Here is a 26,658-nt window from a genome sequence, read left to right as displayed (position 1 = left end):
GAAGTTGTCTTTATTTTGCCATGTAGGCCAATTGGACCATTTACGCTATGGACTCCCAGGCAATAAGAGCCCTACACTTACCTCCCGGAGGTTGTGTTTTCACTCCTGTCTTTGTTTGCAGGATATTACAGATATCTCCAAGTTTTGGATGGATTAGAATGAAATTTGGTGGGCAGTTTGGGTGTGTGAGAAGGACTAATTGATTAAATTTTGGTGAATATGTGCGTATTGGAATTTTTAGTGATTCTTCACCATTGAGAGATGAGGCTAAAACTGATTATAAAGCATGGTATCTCAAATAGTTATGGATGGATTCGGGCAAACCTTGGTGGATGAGTTGGGTATGTGTCAAACCAAGGTGATTATAGTTTGGTTAAGGTACAAATGCAGATGCAGCCCATCAGTTGGATTCCAAACATAAACTGTTAATCCTGGGAGAGGTATCCGAGCACCTTTCCAGTCACAAGTTTTGTTTTTTCAGTCGAACGTAAATTCATGTTATATGCTGTATGTTATATAGTGTCCAACGATTATGTCGATATTCCAGTGATACCGATATCATTTTTCATATCTCTATACCGATTATACCTGTATACCGAAAACAACCCGGTACATCACCAACAAATCAAAGAAAGGTGTTTACAATCCTTAAATACCATACTTGATTTAACAAGCTTTGATGTACTTGGTATCTCGGGATCCCTGTGTCGTAAGAGGCGACCAGGGTTGCGTCAGGAAGGGCATCCGGTGTAAAACATGTGCCAAATCACTATGCGGATCATATGGATGATCCGCTGTGGCGACCCCTAACGGGAGCAGCCGGAAGAAGAAGATGTACTTGGTATCTCGGCTACCCCTGAAACAGTGAAGACGTACCAGGAGGTAAGTGCAGTAGTTTTTAACTTTCAACCATCAACATCTGAGCTCCGTACAAGCAATCGCATTTTCCTTTGCCCTCGTGGCTGGTTTTAAAGCAATTGCCAATTGGTTATTTATTAGCATTTGGTCTGCTTTCGAAGGCCTGTGCTGATTACCAACATGGTGATCCGCAATAGCAATACCGGCCTGTGCCGATTACCAAATACCGATATCCCATGAAAACAAAATCATTTTTCATGCAAGGTGGAAGTAAAATAACTTATCATGGAGGGGGAGGGTGGGGGTGGTGGTTGTGTGGGGGTGGTGGGGGGGATGAAATGCTTTGAATGTTATTTTTTCCCCATATCAATGATGTGTGTGTCATATATGAATACGTAATGGACCATTGGACCACTGTGTATTTTTGTAACCTGCGTAAATTTCTTTTTAATGTTTTTTAAAAATACCGATGTAGCGGTATTAGACCACTGGTATATCGAAAAACAAAATCCATACCGACGGAGCCTAATGTTATACCTTCCCTTTAATACACTCCCTCACCCCGCACTTTTTGTTATAGTTGTGGTGCTGACTAAGCTCGAGAAAGTGCGGTAGATGGGGAAGAGAAGTTAATAATCATAATCATAGTGGTTGACATGTGACATGTCTGGTCTCTATCATTCTCCAGTTTGTTCATTTCGTTATCATTTTCCAATTCACCCCCACCCAGAATTAATTTGTGATCTGGCTAGTAAATGAAAAAAAAAAAATTCTCATCTTGTGGTTTGCTTCCTTTTGGTTGACCTTTTCTTTTCTGCCTTGGTCTCACCTAAAACTCAACATTCCTTCAACATTAGTATTTTCTCTCCAATGTTTATCATTCCAATTCAAACTCGTGCATGGGATTATTCACCGTCGTTTCATTTGATATAAACTACATTTAATTTCTATTAATTATTTAACCTCTTTCACAAAGCTTCCTTTTGATTCAACATTAAATGGTTACACATTAATGTTTGATTGGAGCTCTGTGACATTCGCATTGGGCAAACAAATGGGAAAAAATTAAAAAACAAAAAAACTGGATGATCAACATGTGCAACAATGTTTCAGTCGTCATGCATCAAATATACGAGCTCTTATGAAGCACTTGATAAGCGACGTTATGTGCCACAGTCTTTATCAGCTCGTTTATTGATAGCGCTCATATATATATATATATATATATATATATATATATATATATATATATATATATATATATATATATATATATATATATATATATATATATATATATATATATATATATATAGTTAAGTCCAAGCTCTACGAATCCGAGTCCTGTGTTGAAAGTTTGTTGTAAATTGTCTTAATTTGCATAATGCATAATCACAAATATAGAAAACGAATTTATTTGTGATTATTATGTAAATGAAGACAATAAAATATCAAAACCAACTAACAATGCAATTTGTATCAAGATTTTATTCCATACGATGGCCCTCTTGCTAAAGTTTGCTCATCGTTTGCTCATTTTTGCTGTAGTTTGCTCGAAAAACCGTCATCCTTACTATATAATTCATGAATCAGTGTTTGTGTGTTTGTCGTGCTACTTGCTACTCGAACAGTTCTGGGCCAATGACATCCAGACTTACTACATAGGATCAGCATGACATGACCCCAAATAGTGCATTGGGTTGTTTTTATCTTTGCTCGTGGTCTTGAGGGGAGAAGGGGATACAAATTCTCCATGTTAATGTGTATTGTGTAGATCTGCCTTCATGGGGGAGAGGGAGTCTATTACAAGTCCCCACCATTTATAGTACAGTATTCCTGTCCCCACATTTTCCAGTACAGTGAGGTGTTTTGAATTGTTAGGCAGCAGGTATATTTTTGCTTCATGAACATAACCTGGGATATATATTGTTATCCCTGTGGAAATTCTCAATACACCATAAAGGACCTTAGATCAGTTATGACGATAAGTAATTGTGTCGTTAGATTTCCCCACCGTTGTTTAAAGGGAATTTCCGTGTTCACCGGGCTGCGATCCTTTGAGCTAGCCGTTTTTCTTTCGCTATCGTTATTTTGGACTGTCCGAAAACGTCGAACGAAGGCCCCGTGGAACACCTGCAGCAACGCGCGAGTTTTCCCGCCGTTTTTGCGCCGCCAACGCTGGCACGAGAAGCGGCGAAGAGCTCGCTCGCGATTGGTGGACACGGGGCGTGAGGCGGTCGGGAGGGGGAAACGCTCCTTTTCAAGGAGCTTCTCGAAAGAGCTCGAAGGGAGGCGTAGCCGAAAAGGGGGTGGAGTGAAGGGGCGGAGCCCCACGCTATATAAGGCGGACCGCACGCGGGGCTCGCTCTCTCTTCTTCTTCGTGCTCGATTGCTCTGCTTCCTCTTCGTCGACATCATCTGCTCTCTTCTGGATCGTCGAGGTAGTCTTCTCCCTCTGGGCGCCAAGTCGTGATGGTTGCGAGCGGTGGTCCAGGGTCGAAGCGCGCACGAGAGGAGAGTGCCGGAGAGGGCTCGCTGACCGTCGCACCTCGAGGGTGCAGGTTACCTGCTACGGTCTCGCGGGACCCGCTCGGTCTCCCAGGTCCCGTGTCATAAAGACCCAAGTGGTCCAGCCTGACCCCCTTGTCTGTGAGGGGGTCTTTTCTTGTGTTTCTTTGGGGTTTTTGAATGAATGTTGTCGTGGTGCCATCCTGTCAAGTAAAACTGCTTAAGTGACTGTAATTTTATTAATTATATTCGGTCGTAGTGCTTGCCCTTGCTGTTGGCTGCCTGCTTTTGTTCCTATTTGCCTGCTTACGTGTTGTATAATAAATGTCCTTGTGTGAAAAGTATCCCGTTCGTCGTCTCTTTCCCCATTTAAAGTGCCATCTTGAATCGCGGAATAAATAAATAGCTGGGTTTTAGATACCCGTTAAATAGAATCGGATCCGGCGAGGTCGGCCATAATACCCGCTCGGTTATCACTGCAGAACGGAACGGACCGCTTAAGCGGTTCGTGTCCCAAGCTGACCTGCGTCGAGGTACGGTCGCCCGGTCGACTGCCCGCGCAGGTACTTAGGTATATCGAGTTCGGCGAGTGACCCTATCTTGCGTGGGTAGACAATTGGCACGGCCGTGGTGAGGTTGAAGACCCACCCGTGACAGGGTTCCGTTGTTAGCTCCGTAAAGTCACGACTGAATTGTCCGTCCGGTGGGCGACGTGGCTGACATTAGAGGTAAGCGGCCGATCGCACGCCGGCGGGTGCGAATTCATAACAATATATATATATATATATATATATATATATATATATATATATATATATATATATATATATATATATATATATATATATATATATATATATATACCTATACAGAGCTGTTAGTTGCATATACACCATCCAAGTAAATGTATGTGTCAGAAGAATGTGTTGCATGCTTGGAACCAGATCGCTGTAGGGTGGTTATTCTGGGAGTAATAATAAATAACAATAAAAAATTTAAATAGTAAGAGTTTGATTCCTGACTCCTTGATGTATGTAGTACAAGTCCTTGTTTGGCCTTTAAAAATAATCGATGAATTAATTTCATTGAAGGTATAAACTATAAACGTTCGGCTACAGACAATTTTGACATGTAGAAATTAAATGCACTTGTCACCTTCATGTCTTGAGGATAAATGTTGAATTAACCAGAGAGTTGGTGTCAAAGACACCCAATGCTCGCCTGTTTATACATTTATCGTTTTTAAAAGAAGAGTTTAATAATTAATATTTTTTATTTTAGCATTGCAGTAAAGTCTGATCCAAATAATTTAAAGCAATATATGTATTTGTATATTGTAATCAGTAACAAGAGCACAAGTGAGCACAATATACGCCCGAACAAGAAGGTATATGCAGAATTGTGCTCTACATGGAAAACAGAATCCTGGTTGCCATGGAAACCACTTTAGATGATTAACGTATGTCATGACACACCGTCTCCACAGTCTGTACCTATGTACCAAATGTGAAAGTTGAATACTTTGGGAGTTAGAGTGCGGGCAGGAATGGATGGAAAACAGCACCCTGGTTGCCATGGCAACCACTTTAAATGACGAACGTATGTCCATCTCCACAGTCTGTACCTATGTACCAAATATGAAACGTGAAAGTTGAAAACTTTGGGAGTTGGAGTGCGGACAGGAACGGATGGACGGACAGACAGACAGACAGACGGACGGACGGACGACAGGTATCGCATTCCCCCACCCCCGATATATATTGTTGTGGTTGAGGAAATTCGCAAACCACCATTCAGGTCCCGTAGGTGAGATATCTCTAAGTACATGTGTAGTTAGCCCCAAACCCGTTGTTTAGAGGGAATAAATGTGATTCATTCGGGCTGCGACCCTTTAAGATAGCCGTTTTTCTGTTCTATCTTTATTTTGAACCAACCACGTCTCAACCGCCATCACACAACAACCACTAACTGCAACGCCGCTTCACCACAACAACAACGCCAACAGCCAAGACCTTTACCTTCACAGCACACCATCCTGCAACCATCGCATCACCGCCATTTCAAGCGTCACCGTGGCCAGGGACCGCCACTTTAGACCCTCCACCACCTTCGCCTCTCCTTCTGCGGCCATTCCCGCACCACTTGTGAACGCCGAGCGTCAGGCTGTCCTGGCCTCGTGCGGGACGCGCGCCGAGCAGCGGGTGCAAAAAGCGGCCTTTCCGAGGAGAAGTCTGATCAGGAATGATACACGCCCACTTCTGATCCGTCCTATCAGCAAGCGCGGGGCGATTTGGCCCCGCCTCAAGGCACGTCGGAGTAGAATCGATATATGCAAATTCGAGGATCAGGGGAGGTTCACGCCCACTTTTCCTCCGTCCAATGGGCGAGCGTGGCTCTGCCCCCGAGCTCATCCTGATCCGGAAATTTGCATATGGGTTCTCCTGCCATACTATAAAGCGCCGAGCGCGAGGCGAATTCAGTCAGTTTGGTTTTGGGCTCGGGCGAGTTGGAGAAGTGTGGCAGCAGCAGTCAAGACGGGTCTGGAGGAGAGTCAGTCTGTCGGGGTTCGGAGTCTGTCAGGGAGCTGCAGAGAGGGGAAGCTGGGAGCGCGGTCGAGGTCGCAGTGGAGTCGCTCGTCGCGGGACCCAAGCAAGCCAGCTATCCTCTTTCCGCAGAGCATCAACAATTCCCCCCTTTCCCCCCCTGCGCTGAGATAGTGCGGAAAGGGGGCCCCGTTCCCACCCCATTCCAAGCAGTGCCAACAAAACCCGCGGAGGAGCGCAGAGTCGTGGCACCGCCGCCACATTTGCGGCTCATCACAAGACGGGTAGGCTCCGCCCGGTCTCGCGCCCACAGGCCCCGTCTGCCCCCTTGTCGTTGAGGGTGGCCTTTTCTTTTGCTTTTGAGTATGTGTTGTCGTCGCCGTCTGTAAAGTAAAACTGTAAGTGTTGCCGTGTGCTCGCGTAGTCGGTAGTAGATCTGCATTGTTGTGTTTCTTTTGTTGCAATTGCTTTTGGTGCATAATTGTTGTAATTGTATATGTGTGCTTTCCGTGTCCCACGGAATAAATGTGCCTCATGTTGAACTGTTTTTCCCCGTTTCGCTTCGTCTTTTCTTTAATGGAATCTCCATCTTACTTCACGTAAAGGGTTGGTAGTGGGCTAAATACGCCCGACAATTAATCGGAACCGTCGAGGTTGACGATAACACCGCTCGGTTATCCCGATAGTACGGAACGGGTCGCTTAAAGTGGCCCGTGTCCGGAGTCGACCTGCGGCGAGGTGCGATCGCCCGGTCTACCCTCCGTGTGGGTACTTAGGTAGGTCGAATTTGGCGAACAACCCTATCCCACGCGGGGGGCCGATTGGCACGATCGTGGTGAGGCCGAAAGGCCCACCCGTGACTAGTTCCCGGCGTTAGTCCGAGAGGGCCACGACAGAATTGTCCGTCCGGTGGGCGACGTGCCGCGATTCGAGTTACGTGGCCGCTCGCACGCCGGCGGGCGCGAATTCGCAACAATATATATATATATATATATATATATATATATATATATATATATATATATATATATATATATATATATATATATATATATATATATATATATCGGGCATATAAAAAATAGTGTGGTCGATAAAAATATTAGAAAGGAAAAAATAACTTGCACCAAAAACTTTAACATTTTCTCGCTCATGCTGACGCTCACGCCGGGGGTATCGCTATAGCACTCTGTTCTTCGAAGAGGTGAGCTAAAAATGAAAGTTTAATGAGGAATAAAAGAGATATTTGGTTGTATTTTATCGAAGAAAAAAATCGATATTTTAAGTGCTTTAATCGACTAATGTTACATTTTTGGTAATAAGAGAGATGGTGGACTTGTATATTTACCGTAACTGCTCATAAAAATACATTTCAGTGCTTTCAAGGGCTTCAAAAATATCACAAAAACATTGGTAAGAATTAAGCAATTTGTATAATACTGCATTACGCACTGCTTAAAATAAAATAAACGGGTAAAAACATCCTTCGATCAAACGTGAAAAGGACAAATTATTATATTTTCGGCAAGAGGTGATCAATGTGATCTTGCGTGTTAACTTTCATCTCTGTGAGCTTTTAAATAAAGATGTTTGACATTTGAAGTGTTATGTTTACATAATTGAAATGGAAAGGGAAATGTAGTAAACTTTGTGCAGAGATTAGCAACTCTGGATTTGCAGGAGCAAATTTGAAAAATATTGTTTTGTAAGATTAATTGTTATTTTAAAAAAGACATATTTGGGTTATTTTCTGTCAAGGAAACCGATTTTGACCATATTTAGATGATTTGGTGACTTATTTAATCTGTAAATTGTTTTAAAAATCCTCGATTTTGCTCCTGAAATTAAATGCTCTAATTCACTCATGTTTGGTCATGCAGGAGCATCTGACCACTTTCTGAACTTGTACAAATTCCCTTCACACTGTGATATGATTAGTTTTGAAATCGCATGTGGAATTACCTAATCCTAACCTTAATTGCCTTATACCTTGACCCTGCAAAACAAACATGATATCTAACGTGGAATAAAGAAAATAATGTAATAAAATTGAGAAATCGAGCCAGCTGAATATAATTTCATATATACACCCGTCACTGTTTTTCTACGTTTGTTCGTCATGTAACCCCTCGCAAATCACCTCTCCACTCACCGTGAATGATCGCCCAACCTCTTTGACCTGACATCCATGGGATTTTGTGTCCTGACAAGCTCTTGTACAATTTTCTGGGAGTTCTTACAACTTCAGTTGTCTTTCCTCCTTTAAAAAATAAATTAAGTTAGACAAACCAAACCAAACACAATTGCAGATACTTATTTGAATGCTGTTATTAGAGATGTGCATGCAGTTTGTAAGATGTTTATGTTTATGGACTAAAATTAACATTGTAGTCAGGCTGCTAATTTGTGGAGTCTCAGTATGTGGCTACACTACAAGAGTAATCAAATACTGCTGTAACCACTGGAGTGTTTGTAGAAGCTTGAAACAATAACTGATGAAGTGTAAAGGAGGCAGTGATGTTGGGATTATGGGATGGTGTTACTGTTCGCTACTCTCTAAAGTTTAAACAAACATCATCCCTATGTTGTTTAAACCCTTTTTTTTAGACTGTTTGTCATCCCTACATTGCTTTTTTATTTTGCATAGATATTTAAATTTACTTGTTTCTGTAATTTTTTTTTATAATGTTGAATAACAGAATGGTATGGTACTCAGATGATACCCAATCTTGGAACAAAAGTGCCAAAAGACCTGAGTCAACAATGACAAATACTGCATGTCTTGCATAACGCTGACTGTATCTTGCAGCTGTCATTTTGCTTGTTTCTCAAAGAACAAGATGGTATTCATAGAATACATTGATACCCCACACAGTCTTGCGAAGGACTTGGTGCGAGTGAACTCTTGTGGTTTTTTTATTGTTTTAAATTTTTTTATTATTATTTTTAAATTTCATTTCTTTCTTTGATCCAAGATGGCTGCCAGACTGTGTCACTGATTGTTATCTTTATCAAACCATATTTCCCATGGGTAGTTGATGAATTACTTAAATTTGTCAGTTCAAATATTTATTCAATTGAGTTAGATTGGATATCCCCTGCTCAGGCTCTTCTGTACATAGCGAATCTGCCACCGATAAACCGTGACTCGAGAAGGTTCTTGATCACGTGGTTCGCTTTTTTTCCTGAAACTGTGACTGGAGGAGGGTTCATGATCACGTGTATTTTATTTTCATAAATATAACACTGAAAAACAAGGGATTTCTCAAGGCATGATATTTCTGCTGAGATAAGGCAAATGCATCGCCGCCTTGCCCCCATCAGGCTGATTGACAGTCGTACAGTCCTGCCCACCCCTCGGGTCCCGGCATCTTATCTATCTATAATTCCAGCAGTGTGTGTGTGTGTGTGTGTGTGTGTGTGTGTGTGTGTGTGTGTGTGTGTGTGTGTGTGTGTGTGTGTGTGTCTGTGTGTCTGTGTGTCTGTGTGTCTGTGTGTCTGTGTGTCTGTGTGTCTGTGTGTCTGTGTGTCTGTGTGTCTGTGTGTCTGTGTGTCTGTGTGTCTGTGTGTCTGTGTGTCTGTGTGTCTGTGTGTCTGTGTGTGTGTGTGTGTGACCGCTGTTTCTCGACAACCTCTGGTCCGATCAAATTTAAACTTGCCAGATATATTGCTGGGGACCTGAGGATGTGCCTTTTCAAGGTTTGATATTAATCGGACAAGTGCTTCGCAAGTTATGGCCATTTATTTACCAAACCAATGGCAAGACACGTTGTTGCGTGGGCGTGGCCGATGGTGAAGGGAACCTCAGCCGCGTTCCCCAATTACAGGTTACAACGTTCGGGCTTCCGGAGAGTGATGACTTTGTGTATTCTAATAATTTCTCGATTTCTTATGCGCATTTATAGATAAACACAATGGCCCAAGTTATGATCGTTTTCCTATTAGACAGTGTATAAATTTCGGTAAGATCAGAGTGCTGGTATGCTCCGAACAGGAAGTAAATTATTTTTTTGCACGTTTTTTTTTTTCCATGTATTCTAATAATTTCTCGATTTCTTATGCGCATTTATAGATAAACACAATGCCCCAAGTTATGATCGTTTTCATATTAGACGGTGCATAAATTTGGGGAACATCAGAGTTAGCTGGTATGCTCCGAAGCAGGAAGTAAATTATTTTTTGCACGTTTTTTTTCTCTTTCCTCTTCTCTTTGTGTTTTTCCTTGCGATGACATTGGGAAAAGGCAAAATACGTTGGCGCTAATTGAATAATTGGCCATTAAGAATAAATTGCGAATAATCATAACTGCCATATGCGAACTTCTGGACAGTGAGGACTTCACTTCCGGAGAGTGACGATTACTGTATTCTTTCTCGATTCTTTCTTTCTCGATTTCTGTACTTTCTCGATTTCTTTCTCGATTTTGTTAAACCCAATACCCCAATCCAGTCAGTGACGATTACTGTATTCTTTCTCGATTTTTTTTTTCTTGATTTATCGACTTACTGTATTCTTTCTTTCTCGATTTCGGTACTTTCTCGATTTCTTTCTTGATTTTCTTAAACCCAATACCCCAGTCCAGTCAGTGACGATTACTGTATTCTTTCTCGATTTTTTTTTTCTTGATTTATCGACTTACTGTATTCTTTCTTTCTCGATTTCTGTACTTTCTCGATTTTATTAAACACAATGCCCCAATCCAATCGTTGTTTACGACAGCGAAGGAACGAAGCTGCGCGTCATGCACGCGCAATGGAATCTGACGAAGCACGAGCTGCTCGCTTGACATGCAACGCAACGCGCATGACAAGGCGTCGTGCAGCTCAAACGGATGAAGAACGAACTGCTTGCTTGGCAGACAACACTGAACGCGAGGCAAGGCGTCGTGCAGAAGAAACGGATGAAGAACGAACTGCTCGCTTTGTAGACAACACTGAACGCGAGGCAAGGTGCCGTGCAGAGGAAACGGATGAAGAACGAGCTGCTCGCTTGACACGCGACGCTACGCGCGTGACAAGGTGTCGTGCAGCTGAAACGGATGAAGAACGAACTGCTCGCTTGGCAGACAACACTGAACGCGAGGCGAGGCGTCGTGCAGAAGAAATCCCTCACCAGCGAGAAGACCGCCAAGTAAGGGATGCCCTGCGCCATCAGGACGTACACCGTGCGAGACTAGAGCAGGCTCACCGTGAGAATCGCAACCTTGCTCGATACGATGATACAGATTTCTTCCGAGAGCAACTTCATGTTGAGTACAGGCACGCGTTAAGCAAGACCTCATTATTTCAATGCAATAAATGCTCACATTGTGATGCTTTTGTGTGGACTGAGGAGAGAAGAGGATTTTGCTGCAACCACGGCAAGGTCGACCTTAAGCATGATCCTACGAATCCCAAACCCGGTTCAATTCCATCACAACCTCCAGATGCTATTAAAAACCTTTTCCTGAACCAGGACTTTGTGAAGCGCGCGAAACAGTATAACAACGCGCTGGCAATGACAAGTATCGGTGTCCGAGAGATAGGTATGCCTGGCTTCAATCCTGGAGTGCGCATTCAAGGTAAGGTTTACCATTACATTGGTGCTCCTCTTGCCGATCTGGGTTGTACCCCACGCTTTGCTCAGATATACTTTCACGATCCAGCCCATGAGCTGGAGTTTCGTCGTGCCCACACCTCGAACAGTAGCCTGAATGAGCATTTTTTGCTAAGAGCACAACAGGCCATTCATGAATACAACCCATACGTCCAGCAATTCAAATCAGCCATTGAGTTTGTGGTTCATAATGATAGTGCAAATGAACTGAAAATTGTGTTAACAGGTCGCACGCGGCGCCGAGACCTTCATCATGGTACTGTCAACCTTCTCTCACCAGACAGCGATGTGGCTGTCATTGCTCCAGGGGCAATGACAACAGAGCAGCTTGGAAGGTTGGCAGTCGGTGTTCACCTCAGAGGAGAAGGTTTACAGACAATAGACGCCATGCATCAAGCGTATGACCCTCTATCATACATACTTCTGCTACCCTGCGGCTCCCAGGGGTACCACACTGAGTTAGCAGGGATAACGCCAACATCTTTCTACCGCTACCATCTCCAAGTACGTGATCCTACTCATCACTTCAATCTACTACTTCGTGGTGGAAAGTTGACACAGCAGTACGTATGCGACATGATGGCAAAAATTGAGTCGCACCGTCTCAATTGGATTCGCTGCAACCAGAAGTCAATTAAGGCAGAAAAGTATAAGATCATCGTTGATGTGTTGAACAGTGACGCTGAGGTGCTACCTGGACGCCTCACCATTCTGCCGCCGTCAATTTATGGGTCACCACGTTGGTATGCCAGAGAGTTTCAGGATGCAATGGCTTTGGTCTGAGTCAAGGGAAAATCTGACTTTTTCCTAACATTCACCTGCAACCCAAAGTGGCCAGAAATTAAACAATCACTTTTTGAGGGTCAGTCAGCCAATGAAAGACCTGATATCATCGCCCGGGTGTTTCATATGAAGGTGGAAGCACTCAAAGCAGACCTCCTCAAGAATGACATCTTGGGGCATGTGGACGCTTATGTGATGGTGAAGGAAACGCAAAAGTGTCACCTTCCCCATATGCACATGCTCCTGACCGTGGTACCTCGCAACAAGCCCAGAACACCAGCAGATGTCGATCGCGTGGTCTCTGCTGAGATTCCTGACAAACGCACAAATCCGGAACTACACCGTATCGTGACATCACACATGATTCACGGCCCATGTGGGGAATGGAACATCTCGAGCCTTTGCATGGCAGACCGGAAGTGCACAAAGGACTATCCCAAAGCCCTACGAGAAACGACAAGCTTCTCTGATGACTCCTATCCCCTGTACAGAAGACTGTTCTGGCATGTGGTTTGAAAGTTTTTTGTTTTGTTTTGTTTGCACCTACGGGCACACACTGACGGGCACGCACCTACGGGCATGCACTAGTTTTACAAATGAATATAGTTTTTTGTATGTTTCGTGGAATCCTTTCAAGCTATTAAAATTGCAATACCAAAGGATGATGCACAAGGTAAAACTATGTTGGATGGTACCAGAATCATTGCCATCGATAGTGGCAGCTCAGAAATATGCCGTCTAAAAAAAAAATATTTTTTTTATCTATTATTTTTCATTATTTAATCTGATAATTATGACGTTATAGGTCACGTGGTACGGGTGCCATCTTCGAAAAAAATTGGACCTCTATCTCTGAAAAAATTGATACTTGGCACATGGCAAGAGCACCCCTTGGGGAACGCGTGCGATTTATCATGACGTCATAGGTGAAGCGGTATTCTGGTGAAAATTCGACAGGGAGAACGCTGCATTGGAAAAATTTGAAACTTCTTGAGCATCATCTATGCAATAAATCGCCATAGAAAAAAATGTCATGGGTCACGTGGTTCGGCAGTCATATTGTTTTGAAAATTTTTATAAAAAAAAAAAATTCTTCTTTAGAACGGCTGGACAGATTGAGGTGAAATTTTACACACACATTCCCCATGGCATTAACAAGTTTGTTAATTTCTAATTGATGGGTCACATGGTTTGACGGCCATATTGAATTTATCTTAAAACCTCCAAACATCTCCAGAACAGCTGGTCAGTTCAAGGGAAAACTTCACACATACATTCTCCAAGGCAAGGGCATATAAGTTTGTTAATGAATAATTGAGAGGTCACATGGTTTGGCATCTACATTGGATTTAAGAAAAAAATAATGTTTTCACTGGAACCACTTATCCTATCGAAGCGAAACTTTGCAACTATCATCTCACGCCATGGCTGCATATACGATAAAAATTATGATGTCACAAGTTATATGGTTTGGCTGACATCTTTGATAGAAAAATGCACCTTATCCGATTACCATGAAACTTCAGAAACGTGATCCTCTACCCCATTAGAGGTGCAATGTATGTTTATGGTGTCACAGGTCAGGTGATTGTCAGTCGTATTAAATTGAAATTTAAAAAAATTCGTCGTCTTCTCTGAAACGGCTGAACAGATCGAGGCAAAACTTTACAGGTATGACCGCCTTTCCATGACGAAGAAAAATTTCTCAGCACCTTTTGATGTCGGTCACATGGTTTGGCAGCCATATTGGATTGAGGAAACATTAAAAAAAATGTTTACTCTGGAATTGCTGCATCAATCAATGTGAAACTTCGCAGTTGTGATGTCGGAGACATGGGGGAATGTACATTTTAAATCTTGCTTTACCCTCTGCACTCATGGTGTCCACATTTATTACTTTGTGTTCAAGTTATTTAAACACCAATGCAATTGATACCGACTATGTATTCAGGAAAAATGGGCTAACTGCTGACATAATATATAGATTGAATGTGGAGTGTTACTGGGTCCACAACTCATCAATCACACGTAGTAGAGACGTATAAGGGGCTTCGTATTACTCGGGGGAGTTCCGGTTTACCCTGGAGACCCGTAGTGACATTTCCTACCCACTTATTACTTTGTGTTCTGGTAATTTAAACGCCAATTCAATTGATACCAACAATGTCCCCAGGAAAAAGGGCCAACTGCCTATGTAGTCGATTGAACACTTTGTGTTAATCGGTCCGTCACTCGTCAGTCTTGTGGTGTATCGAAGCCGAACGTCTTGGTACCCAGTCATCACTTCCAGCAGTTATAAAGTGGCAGTTCTAGTTATATTATTTTTAACGAGAAGATGAATGCCCAGGTTTGACGGATCTCGTTTTTTTCTTTTTCTTTTTCTTTTTTTGCTTTTTTCCATGGTCTGGAGTACTGAAAAGTGATCCCTGCCTCGACAATCAGCTGAGCAAACCAAGTAGGTTCTCATGTTTTGCCAAAGCGACTTTCTAGAGAAGATACTCCAACTTTAGTTTTGTACTAGACAGTACCCGCCCGTAGGGCGGGGAGGGAATGAGGGGAAGGAATGGAAAGGCAGTGTTAGGGTTGGGGTTAGATAACCCTAACCCCAACAGCTTAGGTATCTCATTGTATCCAACGGTTTGGCCATCTATAAAGGACAAACAAACATGAAAAATTGACGTTTTAGTCAATTTAGGACGTCATAACTCGAAAACCGGAAGTCGGAAATGAATGTCGTCAATCAACTGTCATTTAATTTTGATTATCTGTCGAATGGCGTTGGTCCCGTCTCGATCGGATGAAATTGACCTGGTGACCTTGACCCCATGACCTTTGACCTTGAACTTGAACCCCCTATGTCCGTTGTCATGTCCCGAGGATCACTCATGCCAAGTTTCATCTCATTCCATCCAATGGTTTGGCCGCCTATAAAGGACAAACAAACAAACAAACACGCATACATACAAACATATTCTATTTTTTTAGTATAGTAGATGTAGCAGATGGGGTGGCCATTTTTTTCCACACCATCCCTACATAGAGAGTACTAGCGTACTCTGATACTGATCTGTGGTTCATCTGAGGCATCAATCAACGAGCCATGAAAATGATAGCCATAGGAAACGTATTCCTCACAGACGTTCATGTGAGGTCATAGTTTGTGGCCATGTGATATTCAAAGAACTTGCAAGGACGGCATTTATTCGGGAATAACTTAGGGCTGAGCATGCATGTCCTGAAAGGAAGCTTATGACAGAAGTACTGTGTGTGGTGTATTGTGTACAGGTTCTTAATTTCTGACATGTTGGCCGATTTCCTCTTGATGTGGCTTTCTTCAACTGTAGAAACTTGTTCATTATGCGATCTCATTCTGATATTTTTGAGATTGCGTAACAAACAGGTTGAGGATATGGTGACCATGGTCTTTACTTCAATTTATGATGCCTCAGACAATTGTACGGTGTCTAAACTCTCCACTCAATGGACAGTCTTCTTGAAGATGGTCATTTTTGTCAGTGAAACACTTTTCCATTATTGTGCACTCTTCTACAACATATATTTGTATAACTTGATAATGCTGCCCAGAGAATGGCTGGTTATCTTTTGCAACGCCGGCCTGCTTGTACAAGAGGCTTTGGTGTGTTCATGGTAACATGACCTGCACTATTTTGCTTCCCAGGCAACAAGATCCCTGCCTCTCACTTGCACTGCTCGTCCCTCGTATCCAATCATGTCTGCCAATTGAGATCTGACCTGCAATAATGTTGGTGCACGTAACTGGTTTTTTTTCATGATGCACTCAACAACTTTTTGATTTATACACTTATACACAGTGACCACAAACAGCGGTACCCATACAATTTTTAGCGAATGTTCTTTATTCTCTGCTTAATTTTTTTTTTTTTGAAAACACCTTGGGGTTGGGGGTGGATATTGGAATCTGCTCGTCTGTCACGCCATCTCCTTAACGGTTGTACAGAAATTCACTAAGCTTGGTAGTTGTGATCACTACTACGTGGCAAGAATGTGTGAGAGTAGTTAGCATTTTTACCCTGCCCCTTGACCTGGGTCAAAAGATGAATTTCCCCCAAAAAAATACAATTACGGGCACAAATATGTAACGACCCTTTTTGATTTGAAACCCAGTTCATGCCCCCAAGGGTGGGAGCAAAGTTTCAGATAGATATCATTAATGTCACTGATTTGATTGAGGTTAGAGCACATACTTCAGATTTCGGCCTCTGCTGCAAGCACATTTTGATTGGACGGGAAAAATCGTTTATTACTCTGACACATTTGGCTGCAGTGATTGAACAGATCTTGTCATATATGTATTGTGACGTTAAGATCATCTATGGATTGTGGCCTTCCTCGAGAGATGTTGTCCTCGACCATCGAACCGTGAACTTGGTTTGAGTCTACCAGAAGGATTTTGTTCTCAGGTAGATTTCGACTAAAAACAATTTTTTTCTTTACTTGTGCCCCGCAGTTTGAAAAAAATAAAATAATATATTGGGCTATCTTGACTAAATCTGAATCTGCTGACTGCACAAACTCCACTTTGCGAACCCGCAAAAAATATGAGGATATCATTAGTACGGAGGAAATTAATATAGCTAAGATCAGTGCCGGGTTTTTTTTTGTCGTCACCTTGTACACTGTGGTAGAAGGTACATAATGGTGGCGGTGGTGATAACACGTGAGGTTTGTCTGCCACAAAACCACTACACTTTGAGGGAAGCATGCTTGTGTCTTCATCAGCTGCTATATCCAGTGGACCTGCACAAATGTTTTAAAAGATTTCTCATTGACATTCACGTCTTCATGAGCAGGAGAGTTATATCAAGTATTATGGTTGAAATGGCATTTTGTTCTTAAATACCAATTATCCAACAATTACTGAAAGAACCTGAGGTTCGTCTGGGCTGCTACATTTCTTTGTTTGTTTATTTTATTACTTGGCAAAAAAAAAATTTTTTTTGGCAAGTATGTTGATCGCCTCCATTTGTGTGTTTGTTTGTTTGTCTGTCCGCTCGCCTCCATCCCAAACCGCTCAACCGACCATTCTGAAATTTTCAGAGATTAATGTTACCGACCCTGCGACGGTCCCGCATTTATGTTTTGTAAAATTTGGTCGACCGAAAAGGTCTACATAAGCCAATAGGCCAATTTGAGCTGAATTTTCTAAAATCCTTAAATTTCATTCGATTGACTTGAAATTTAAAGAGGGTTTTCATATCAGGTCAGTGAATCCAACCACCTATTACTTTTGAGGTTATCTTGGGTCAAAAGGTCAACATAGGCCAGAAGGTCAACCCAAAATAGGCCAAATATTTTAATTGTTTCTAAAATTGTCAATTTTCATCTTATTTACTTGAAATTTTAAGAACATTTGCATCTCATATCGCTGAATTCAACCACCTATTAATTTTGAAGTAAACATAGGCCAAAAGGTGAACATCGACCAAAAGGTGAACATAAGCCAAATTTCTAAAATCCTCAATTTTAATTCTATTAACTTGAAATTTGAAGAGCATTTGCATATCAGGTTACTGAATTCAACCACCTACTAGTTTTGAGGTAATCTTAGGCCAAAAGGTCGACATAAGCCAATATGGGCCAAATTTTCTGAAATCTGCAATATTTTCATCCAATTGACTTTAAATTTAAAGAGCATTTTCATGTCAGGTCGCTGAATTCAACTACCCATTAATTTTAAGGTCAAAAGGTCAGCACAGGCCTCATTTCTAAAATTGATAGATTGGGCCAAAAACTAAATACATCACACTCTCTCAAAAAGTTGTGGACGAGTTATGACAAAACAAGGTAGATGAGTTGAATAGGTGACAAGAACAAGCAGATTGGATTTTGGTTCGGATCCAGCCCATCAGTGGGATACAAAACGTGAACTGTTCTACCTGGCAGAGGTATGCGCTCGACCAAGTGCCATTCTACTTTGTGCTGTTTTGCCAAGTTGTCACACTATGAGTGATTTTTTTTTTTTTAATTTTCATTTTATTTTGATTCTTGCAACATTCCTGTTGTTGCAAGGGCAAGCCTGTCCTTGCAACATTCAAAAGTATTGACATCAATACCAGAACGTAATGTACTTGGTCGTCATGAGCTGTTAGCTTGCTTTGCGTGTCTCCACAGGCTAGGTTGCAGGGATTCAGTTAGGCCGCATCTAGAATATCATGTCCACTTGTAGTCACCACATCTGAGGAAAGGCATCCAGCTGCCGTAAAGAGGGTTCAGTGTAGAGCGACGAGATTGATTCCTCTGCCAGCTAATCTCATCTCTGAGGAGCAGCACAAGGGGGCGAGTTTGTACAGTGGAAAGGAGCATTACAAAGTGATCTCATGGAGATGTTTCCAGAGGAAGGGGAAATGCAGACAAAATAAGTGCAGAATAGTTTTTCAGCAGAATAGACAGTGACAGGAACAGAGGCCACAGTCTTTGGAGTGAAGAGGAGGAGAGTTGAACGGTTGTAAGGTCGGGGTCTTTCACTCAGAGAATAGTTGATGCAGTGAAATTGTTTCTCGAGAAAGGCAGTGGTCGCAACAACTGAAGGTAAGTTTAAATTTTTTTATGAGATAGTTACAGAGAGGTACATGGGTATTAGCAAGAATGGTGGGTAGCTGAGGCATTGACCACCCCCTAGCCCAGTGAATGCAAGTTTATAGATTGAAGTAATGTGGTGTTGATTCAGTGCAGGCTTGAATTTCTAGCTGGGCTTCTGCTGCGTTCAGTTCTTGCGCAAACTGGCAGTACCATTCCCGTGGAAGCCTGCTGAAAATGTATGTGTCCTCACTTTGGGTGCAGTATTCCTGGAGAAAACCTCGACCAATCATGGTTTTATAGGCGGCTTATTACGCAATCAGACTTTGGTCTACGATATATTCTAAGATTGGCTTATGCGCTCTAGGAATGTTATTGTCGTTTTTCCAAGGTTTGCCAACATCAAGATGCAATGTTAAAGAAATTGGCCCTGTCAACAGGAAATTTGCTTCCCTGTTCTCTTCCATTTTACTACTTTTCTTTTGTGCATATTGGTGCAAGGTATGCTCTCTGGAAATCTGTGTGCTGTTTTGCAATTCATTGAATGTTTCAATTCCTTGCATGCTTAAGCCTCCTGATGGCGAGATGACAACCATACTTGCAGAGTTTGCAATAGAAAAATGCTCTTGGAACTAAAACAAAAATCCACTTTTGTGTTTAAGCTTTGGGGCTTGCATAGGGCAGCTGATCCACTTATTTATTTATTTTGTAGTTGCTGGCTTGCACGGCATGTTTCTTCCGCAACGTGTCCCTTGGGGTGTGGTGGTCACGTGGGCTTGTTGTGGGTTTGCTTTTTCCACAGCACTTTCATAGCGTGTCACTCCACAGCATGCTGCTGCAGCAAGCCGGTGATTTTTGCGGGCTACGGAACGCCTTGCTCAGAAGCTCTCGGACCTTTTGGGCAAAAATCTCTTACCCTGGAGCGTACTAAAATGATGATGCTCTTCTTTGTTCATATTCTACCTTCACTTGTCATCTTCTGAATATTTGGAGGAGAGAAAACAAACAAAAAAACCCCCGAAACGATGGCTCGAGTTGCCACACCTAGAAATATATATACGCAACTCAGATAGAAGCTCGAACTTGGTTTTGTGTATGCAAGTGACTTTTTTTGATACTGAAATTCCATTTTGTCTCAAGGGGAGGTTTTGGCACATTGTTTCTCATAGTGATCCAATGGTTCCTCTTGGATTATTGGTGTGCCTCTTGCCTGTTTCATGACAATGCATCGCGTCGTTTCATGAATCGGACCACATTGTGAGCACAGCTCGCCTTTAGAAATGGAGAAGCACTTGTATGAAGCCAAAGTTCATGATTAATCATTCCTTTTATTCTTCCTGACAATAAATACTAGCTATTGCTTTGGTTTACATGTCAGGAACATTAGATGGAGATTTTCAGCCTTTTGTGGTGGCCTGCCTGCAGTAGGGGATGGAATTGTGAGCTCTTAGTTGACTTGATAATGGATCTCATGAATATTTGATGTCCCTAAAACAAGGGGTTAGTTTATGTCAAAGCTTGGGCCTTTAGGGCAGCATGATGTCATCAATGCATCATGCTCTTTACAGTGTTGGTGTTGCCGAAACGGTCTCTTGGCAAGTGTTATGCTTGGTGGTTTGCCGGTGCCTTCCCAGAAGTCAGTGAGTGGATGGGTTTGGCCAGGGTACTGGCAATAACTCGCCTCCTCTCTGCAAAACATTATAGGATCTTTTAATGTCTATAAACTATCTTAAACATCGAGAATCATCTATAACAAGTCTTTATTTGTTGATTGTTTAAAAAAAAAAATTTTTAACTTGTGCATTGTGTCAATGCTTTTGACAGCTGATCAACCCTGTGCCTCCATTGCTGCTTGAAACGAGACTTGTTAGAATGCTTCTTGGGAAAAAATCTGCTAGTTTTTTCTCTATATACTGTTCAGTGTCCTTGCTCTTTCATGAGCCTCGACTCTGTATACAATATATTGTGTTAAAAAAAGTAAGACCACTGGACCTGAAGCTTACCTGGGCCCGGACCTAATGTTGTAACCCAAATTTAGTAACATTCTGACTGATGCATCTGGAGAAGATTTTTGAAGGAATTTATGGATTGTCCCAATCATTTTTTACATCCGCCGTTTTGGAATACTTACGGTCATGTGATCAGCACGACCTCCGCAATATAACATCCCTGGCCTTATGTTGTAACCCAAATTTGGTAGCGTTCTGACTGCTGGGTCGAGAGAAGAAGATTTTTGAAGAAATTTCTGTGATTTTACCAATAATTGGCCAAGTCGACTGTTTTGACACACTTTAGGTCACGTGATTGGCATGGCCTCCACAATTTAACATCCCGACCCTGGCCTAATGTTGTAACCCAAATTTGGTAGCATTCTGATTGGTGGGTCTGGAGAAGAAGATGTTTGAAGGAATTTGCGTGGCCACCGCTTTGACACATTTCTGGTCACGTGATCGGCATTACCTCGCAATTTAACATCAGGAGCCTGTGTTAATGTTGTTACCCATATTTGGTAGCATTCTGAGGGGTGATTCTGGAGAAGAAGATTTTTGAAGGAATTGACCAAGTCTGCCCTTTTTACCTACTTAGTCAGGTGACCGGAACGAGCTTTGCAATTCCCCATTACGAGTTAGGAGCGGAACCTTGCTGCCAAATTTCAGCCAGATCGTCCCAGCAGTTTGGCCGGACAAGTCGAAATGGGAGACGGGCGGACGGTGCACGATAATACTTTATCTGGAATTCCAATTCAAGATAAGCTAAAAATTTCTACTTGTCATTGGGTCTTTACACTGTGCGACACTGCACAGCATGAAGCGTACTTTGAGAAAATACCTCATTTGCATAACCAATCTTATCAGATACTGGATAGAGCTCTTCCATCCAATATAAAATTATATGTTGGTGGGAATTACCATGGAGCATGACCTAAATATGGTGGTGTTAATGGTCACATAGTGTAAACGTGCATTCAATACCTGAAATTACCTCTGCCACCAAAGGTGGACGGAGGTTGTTTTCACCCCTGTCTGTTTGTCTGTTAACAGAATATCTCAAAACGTTGTGGACAGGTTGGGTGTGTTACGAATACGAAATGATTAGATTTTGGTGAAGATCCGGATACGGCGACTGGAATTGAAGTGATTCTTCACCATTGAGAGATCGGGCCAAAAATGATGTCTAATATGTCTAGTACATCTAAAAATATCATCTGAAACACTTTGAAATATCTAAAACATCTAAACATCTCAACATCTAAAAAAAAAAAAAAAACATGTAAAAATGATGTCAAGTACAAGTCTGAAGACGACGATGGTTCACGAGCGGTATTTGACGATGTAGATTGTGTCGGAAGTCAAGGATGAGATAATGTGATCATGGTTGACCAAGTTATAAAAATGATCAACATGATGTGGTACGAGTGACAGGTTATTAGCTGCAAAATGTCGAAAACCTGGTTTCGTTCAACAACTTTAAAAATTTGACCTTTGCATAACCTTTAAAGGTCACAAAACAATGTTGTGGACATTAAAATAAGGAAACAGGATACGTGCTATAGCTTGATGGAGTTAGTTTGTCGAAGAAGGTCGAAAACCCGGTTCGAGTCCCACAACTTTGAAAATTTGACCTTTGTGAACTTTAAAGGTCAAAGGTCAAGGATTATGACCTTTGGTGCAAAACTTCCTCTGGAACTTTCCAGGAACAATATAACGTCATATAGGCTATATGGCATTTCGCACTCCTCGGATTATCTATACTTTGATGAAATCAGCGTAAAAACAAACTTGAAGGGGGCGCCACGGGCAAGGTGTTCGAGATAGAGAAAATGGTTTCAAGACTTTAGGTGGGGAATGACCTCAAGATTATGGATAAAAAATATTGTCATCCTAGCTCTCAAAGTTTGGGCGGTCATCTGATTTTTATGTCAAAATTCGTAACTTTCTAAGTTCATGACCTTGTGACCTTGACCTTGGGACAAAAATGATAAATCGAGCTCCGTGGGGCTATGCAGGTGCCATTGGGCTAACCAAACACCGAAACCCCTGCCAGATTCGACATACCCCCTTGGAGAAGATGCAAATTGAAATCGGCTACCCCATAAAAACGCATGTTTTTTGGGCCGGGCTCCGCCCATAATGGGCGCACCACGCCCATTCTCAGGAAAACACAACTAGATCATGATATAAACCACCCACCAAATTTCATCAGGATCGGATCAAAACCCACGGAGCTCTGCTCGGGACAGACAGACAGACAGACAGACAGACAGACAGACAGACAGACAGACAGACAGACAACAACGAATATAGTGGTCACTTATATTTTTCATGAAAATATTTTTTCATGAACCAATAACACAATATCTCTAAAAGTTCTGAACGGATTTGGATGAAACAGTGGACTCGTTGGGTGTGTGACAAGGACGAATTGATTTGATTTTGGTAAAGATCAGAATCCAGATCTGGATATGAGAATTATTTAATTTTGAAAGTGATTCTTCACCATTGAGAGATGGGGCCAAAACGATATTGCACGATATCTCAAAAAGTTGTGACAAAACTAGGTGGATGAGTTTGTTAGGTGACAAGAGCGAGCCAATTAAATTTTGGTTCAGGTATTGATCCAGTACGTCAGTGGGATACAAATTTGTAAACTGTTCAGCCGAGCAGATGTATGCGCTCCACTGAGTGCCGTTCTAGTCTTGCGTTTCTGCCCAAGGCTTCATCGGGAAGGCCAAAGGTATTCATATAGCTTGTTCAAAAAGTACTAGTTGAGCTTCAGATACAACTTTGAATGTCCACGAAATTATCCTTTTATTTTCACATCTCTGCCAGCATGTCTGACCTTGCCTGTTAGTGAATTAACTAGATCAAGTTGGCGAGGAGATTCTACTTTGTCAGGTGAATATGAAATGCCACATCATGCTGTTTGCGAATTCTAAATTCCTATTGAGGTATGATCAAGATTTTCTTGTTTTGTTCATAATGCCTTCTTTGTTGACATGTCAAAGTGATAACTTTAAACATATTCTGCTGTAATGGATTAATTGTTGACTTGTCGGATTCATTGAAGGAATTTTGTGGTTGTGAAGGTGGGTTGGGTTGGGTGGGGCGGTGTTGGGGGCAGTATTCGGTAATCAAATTGAACCTTGTGAACAAGGGAAAATAAGAGACCTACGGAATGACAGCAGGATGGGATGAACAGGGTTTGGCTGGTAAATGCTTTATGCCATTGAGGAAAAGGTTTTTGAGATGAATTTTTTTTTTAAAGCCCCCTTGAGTGTCTGAGTGTTGTTGGGCTGTCAAAAGGTCTTTTTGCAAAGTTGTTTGCAGTATTTCTTGTTGAGTTATTTTGTTTTTACATCCCACAGGGAGAGAAAAACAATGGCTTTGATGTGCTGTATCACAACATGAAGCATGGCCAGACCTCCACGAAAGAGTTGGTGGACTTCCTCAGGGAAAGGTACATCACCGTTGTAGCCGTTTCGTACTGTTCTGCATTTGTAATGTGGGATAAATATGGATGAAGGTGCGATTTTGAGTGGTAAAATGTGCTGTGCCTGAAGCTGGTGCTAATAGGCTTCTTAATTGTACTTGCAAAATGTGACAAAGTATTTACGGCTATGGAAATTGCACGCAGGACGGCTGTGGAAGAAACTTACTCCAAGTCGCTAACAAAGTTAGCCAAGGTGGCAAGCAACAGCACACAGGTCGGGTATGTCTGGTTTCGAATCCCACCCAGGAGCGATGTGTTTCATTGAGGTTAAATATGGCAGTTCCCCACTGTGGACATGCTGGAATTTGCATTTTGATTGTTATTAAGCTTTTCACGTCTTGAACCAGATGTTGTTGGAATGACCTTTTTGTGAAGCTTCACTGCATAAGCAAACAGCCATTTGTGAGATGTTAAGGGTGCAGCTATAAACAATCAACCTGGAATCCTTTGCAGGTTGGAAAGTCCCATCAAGTTAATCTTTTATATTGATCGTTCCTTCTCAAGATTGTCAACTGTTTAAATTTTTTTTTTTTCCCCTCCAGGACATTTGCACCCTTATGGGACTCCTTCCGCACCTTATCTGAGCAGCTAGCAAGTTGCCATAGTGACCTGGGGCGTAGACTGCAGGAGCTGATCCGTGATGTGCACAAGTACAGTGAGGAGCAACTTCGAGTGCACAAAAAGGTTTCTTTGGAATGTTTCTTCAATTATTCACCGTTTATTAAAGCGTGATATATTTATGAATTTTTCATTTGGTTTATTCTTCATACATTAAGGTTGGATACGAGGAATTGTATTGGGGCAGATCCAGAAATTATTTATTGGGTCGGGTTCACTAAATGTTAAGATGTTCTCGTGTTGTGAAATATACCACCAATCCTGATTCAAGTCAATGTCATCGTCGAAAAACCGGTTAATCGATCCAGAGCTAGCAGTGTCCGACCATAAGTTTACTTTCTCCACAGGAAAATTTGGGAATATCGAGCTACTTGACGAAAAAGCCTCACTCCTGTCACTAACTGATTCTAAAGAAAAGCTGAAGATTTTGGAATCTTTGTGATGGATTTTTACAACAACAATGTAAATACACCAAATGTTTCCAATACAAATCAATGAAAATATTGAACGGGCAAGCACAAACTGCGGTGAAATGACCCCGAGCACGAAACCTAAACTCGCCATTGCGGATCAGATCATTAATTATAATAATGGATGATGTAGCCACTGAAACTTTGAATTACCTGGTGAAATAGTTCAGGATTGTCCACTGCACTTCGCTGTAGGACACGATCCAAAAATGTTGCCTTTCTCTTCGGGAGCCGTAACTAAACATTGAGTTGCAGGGATTAATGCAGAACCAGCGGTGAAAAGTGTTGCGGCTCGGATTGATTGCTGAGTGGAAGCAAAAGACGTGTGATTGTCGATTGTCCAGTGATATCTTGCACGACGATCATGTGACGCAATTGTAAGGGCGGAGGAGAGGTGACGCTCACGTGCACCCGGTGAACCCACCCCCTACCATTGTGTATGGTGTGTTTACTTCATTGTGACGTATCATTAGAATAATGCTTTTGCTCAGTGTTGTGAACCTTACAGTCTGTCGATCAGATTTTGGTGACTAACTTTGCCTTTTTCCAAAGATAAAGGAAGAAGTGGCCAGCACTTTGGAGGCGACACAAGTAATCCAGAGTACTACGCATGCTCTGCAGAAAGCTCGCGAGGCCTATGTTACCAAACATAGCGAGCAGGAGCGACTCAAGAAAGAAGGAAACGTGAAGGAGTTGGAGAAGGTGTGGCTCCCATTTTAGACTGATCTTTGAAAGGCTCATTTAGAAACTAGTATGTCACAAAGGCAAAAGTTATTTGATCGATTGATGCCCAACCACCAGTCGGGCATAATCCAAACTTTTTTTTTCTCAGGATAAACACAGTGGGATGGCATTGTACAAAGAAAATTTTCATGTTGACAATCTGTCACCTTTTTCTCTGCGATACATTTTCAATTAGTTAGTGCCTCAACTAACATTTTAATGCCTGACCATAACAAATTATTTCAATCCATCCATTGGGACCATACTCTGTGCAGAGCGTTGGTGCTGCCTAAGCAGTCTCCTTGGCTATTGGACACAATCCTGGACGGGTCGCCACTCTGACACAGGATATCAGCAAACTGGTACTCATTTTGCCGACCTCGGAAGGATGACAGGCTGAGTCAACCCCACCTTGTATGAATTTGATAGCCAAGCAGGATTTGAACTCAGGATCCTAGGATCCCAAGCCCACCACATAACCATTAAGCCAACACCAGGCATGATAAATAATT

At 42.1% G+C, this 26,658-nt stretch overlaps 1 protein-coding gene across 14 annotated transcripts in view; it reads left to right on the top strand.

Moving 5' to 3' along the window:
- LOC147024483 (F-BAR domain only protein 2-like) overlaps positions 1-26,658 on the top strand; it is a 180,012-nt gene that overhangs the window by 34,757 nt on the left and 118,597 nt on the right. For 12 of the 14 annotated variants that reach the window (XM_085884447.1, XM_085884450.1, XR_015059056.1 and 9 more), the window contains 4 exons: positions 24,211-24,302; positions 24,480-24,554; positions 24,878-25,019; positions 25,976-26,125. In XM_085884447.1, coding sequence (XP_085740573.1) covers positions 24,211-24,302; positions 24,480-24,554; positions 24,878-25,019; positions 25,976-26,125 — 459 coding nt within the window. Of the gene's footprint in view, positions 1-18,725; positions 18,858-24,035; positions 24,055-24,210; positions 24,303-24,479; positions 24,555-24,877; positions 25,020-25,975; positions 26,126-26,658 lie in introns of those variants that run through there. The other 2 variants (XM_085884451.1, XM_085884449.1) reach the window with 2 other exon arrangements.

This window comes from Eptatretus burgeri, chromosome 6, assembly GCF_056783735.1.
Source record: "Eptatretus burgeri isolate ZD-2024b chromosome 6, Ebu_testis_v1, whole genome shotgun sequence".
Taxonomy (NCBI): Eukaryota; Metazoa; Chordata; class Myxini; order Myxiniformes; family Myxinidae; genus Eptatretus; species Eptatretus burgeri.
The sequence above is the reverse complement of the archived record's forward strand: the minus strand, read 5'-3'. Positions and strand labels throughout refer to the sequence as shown.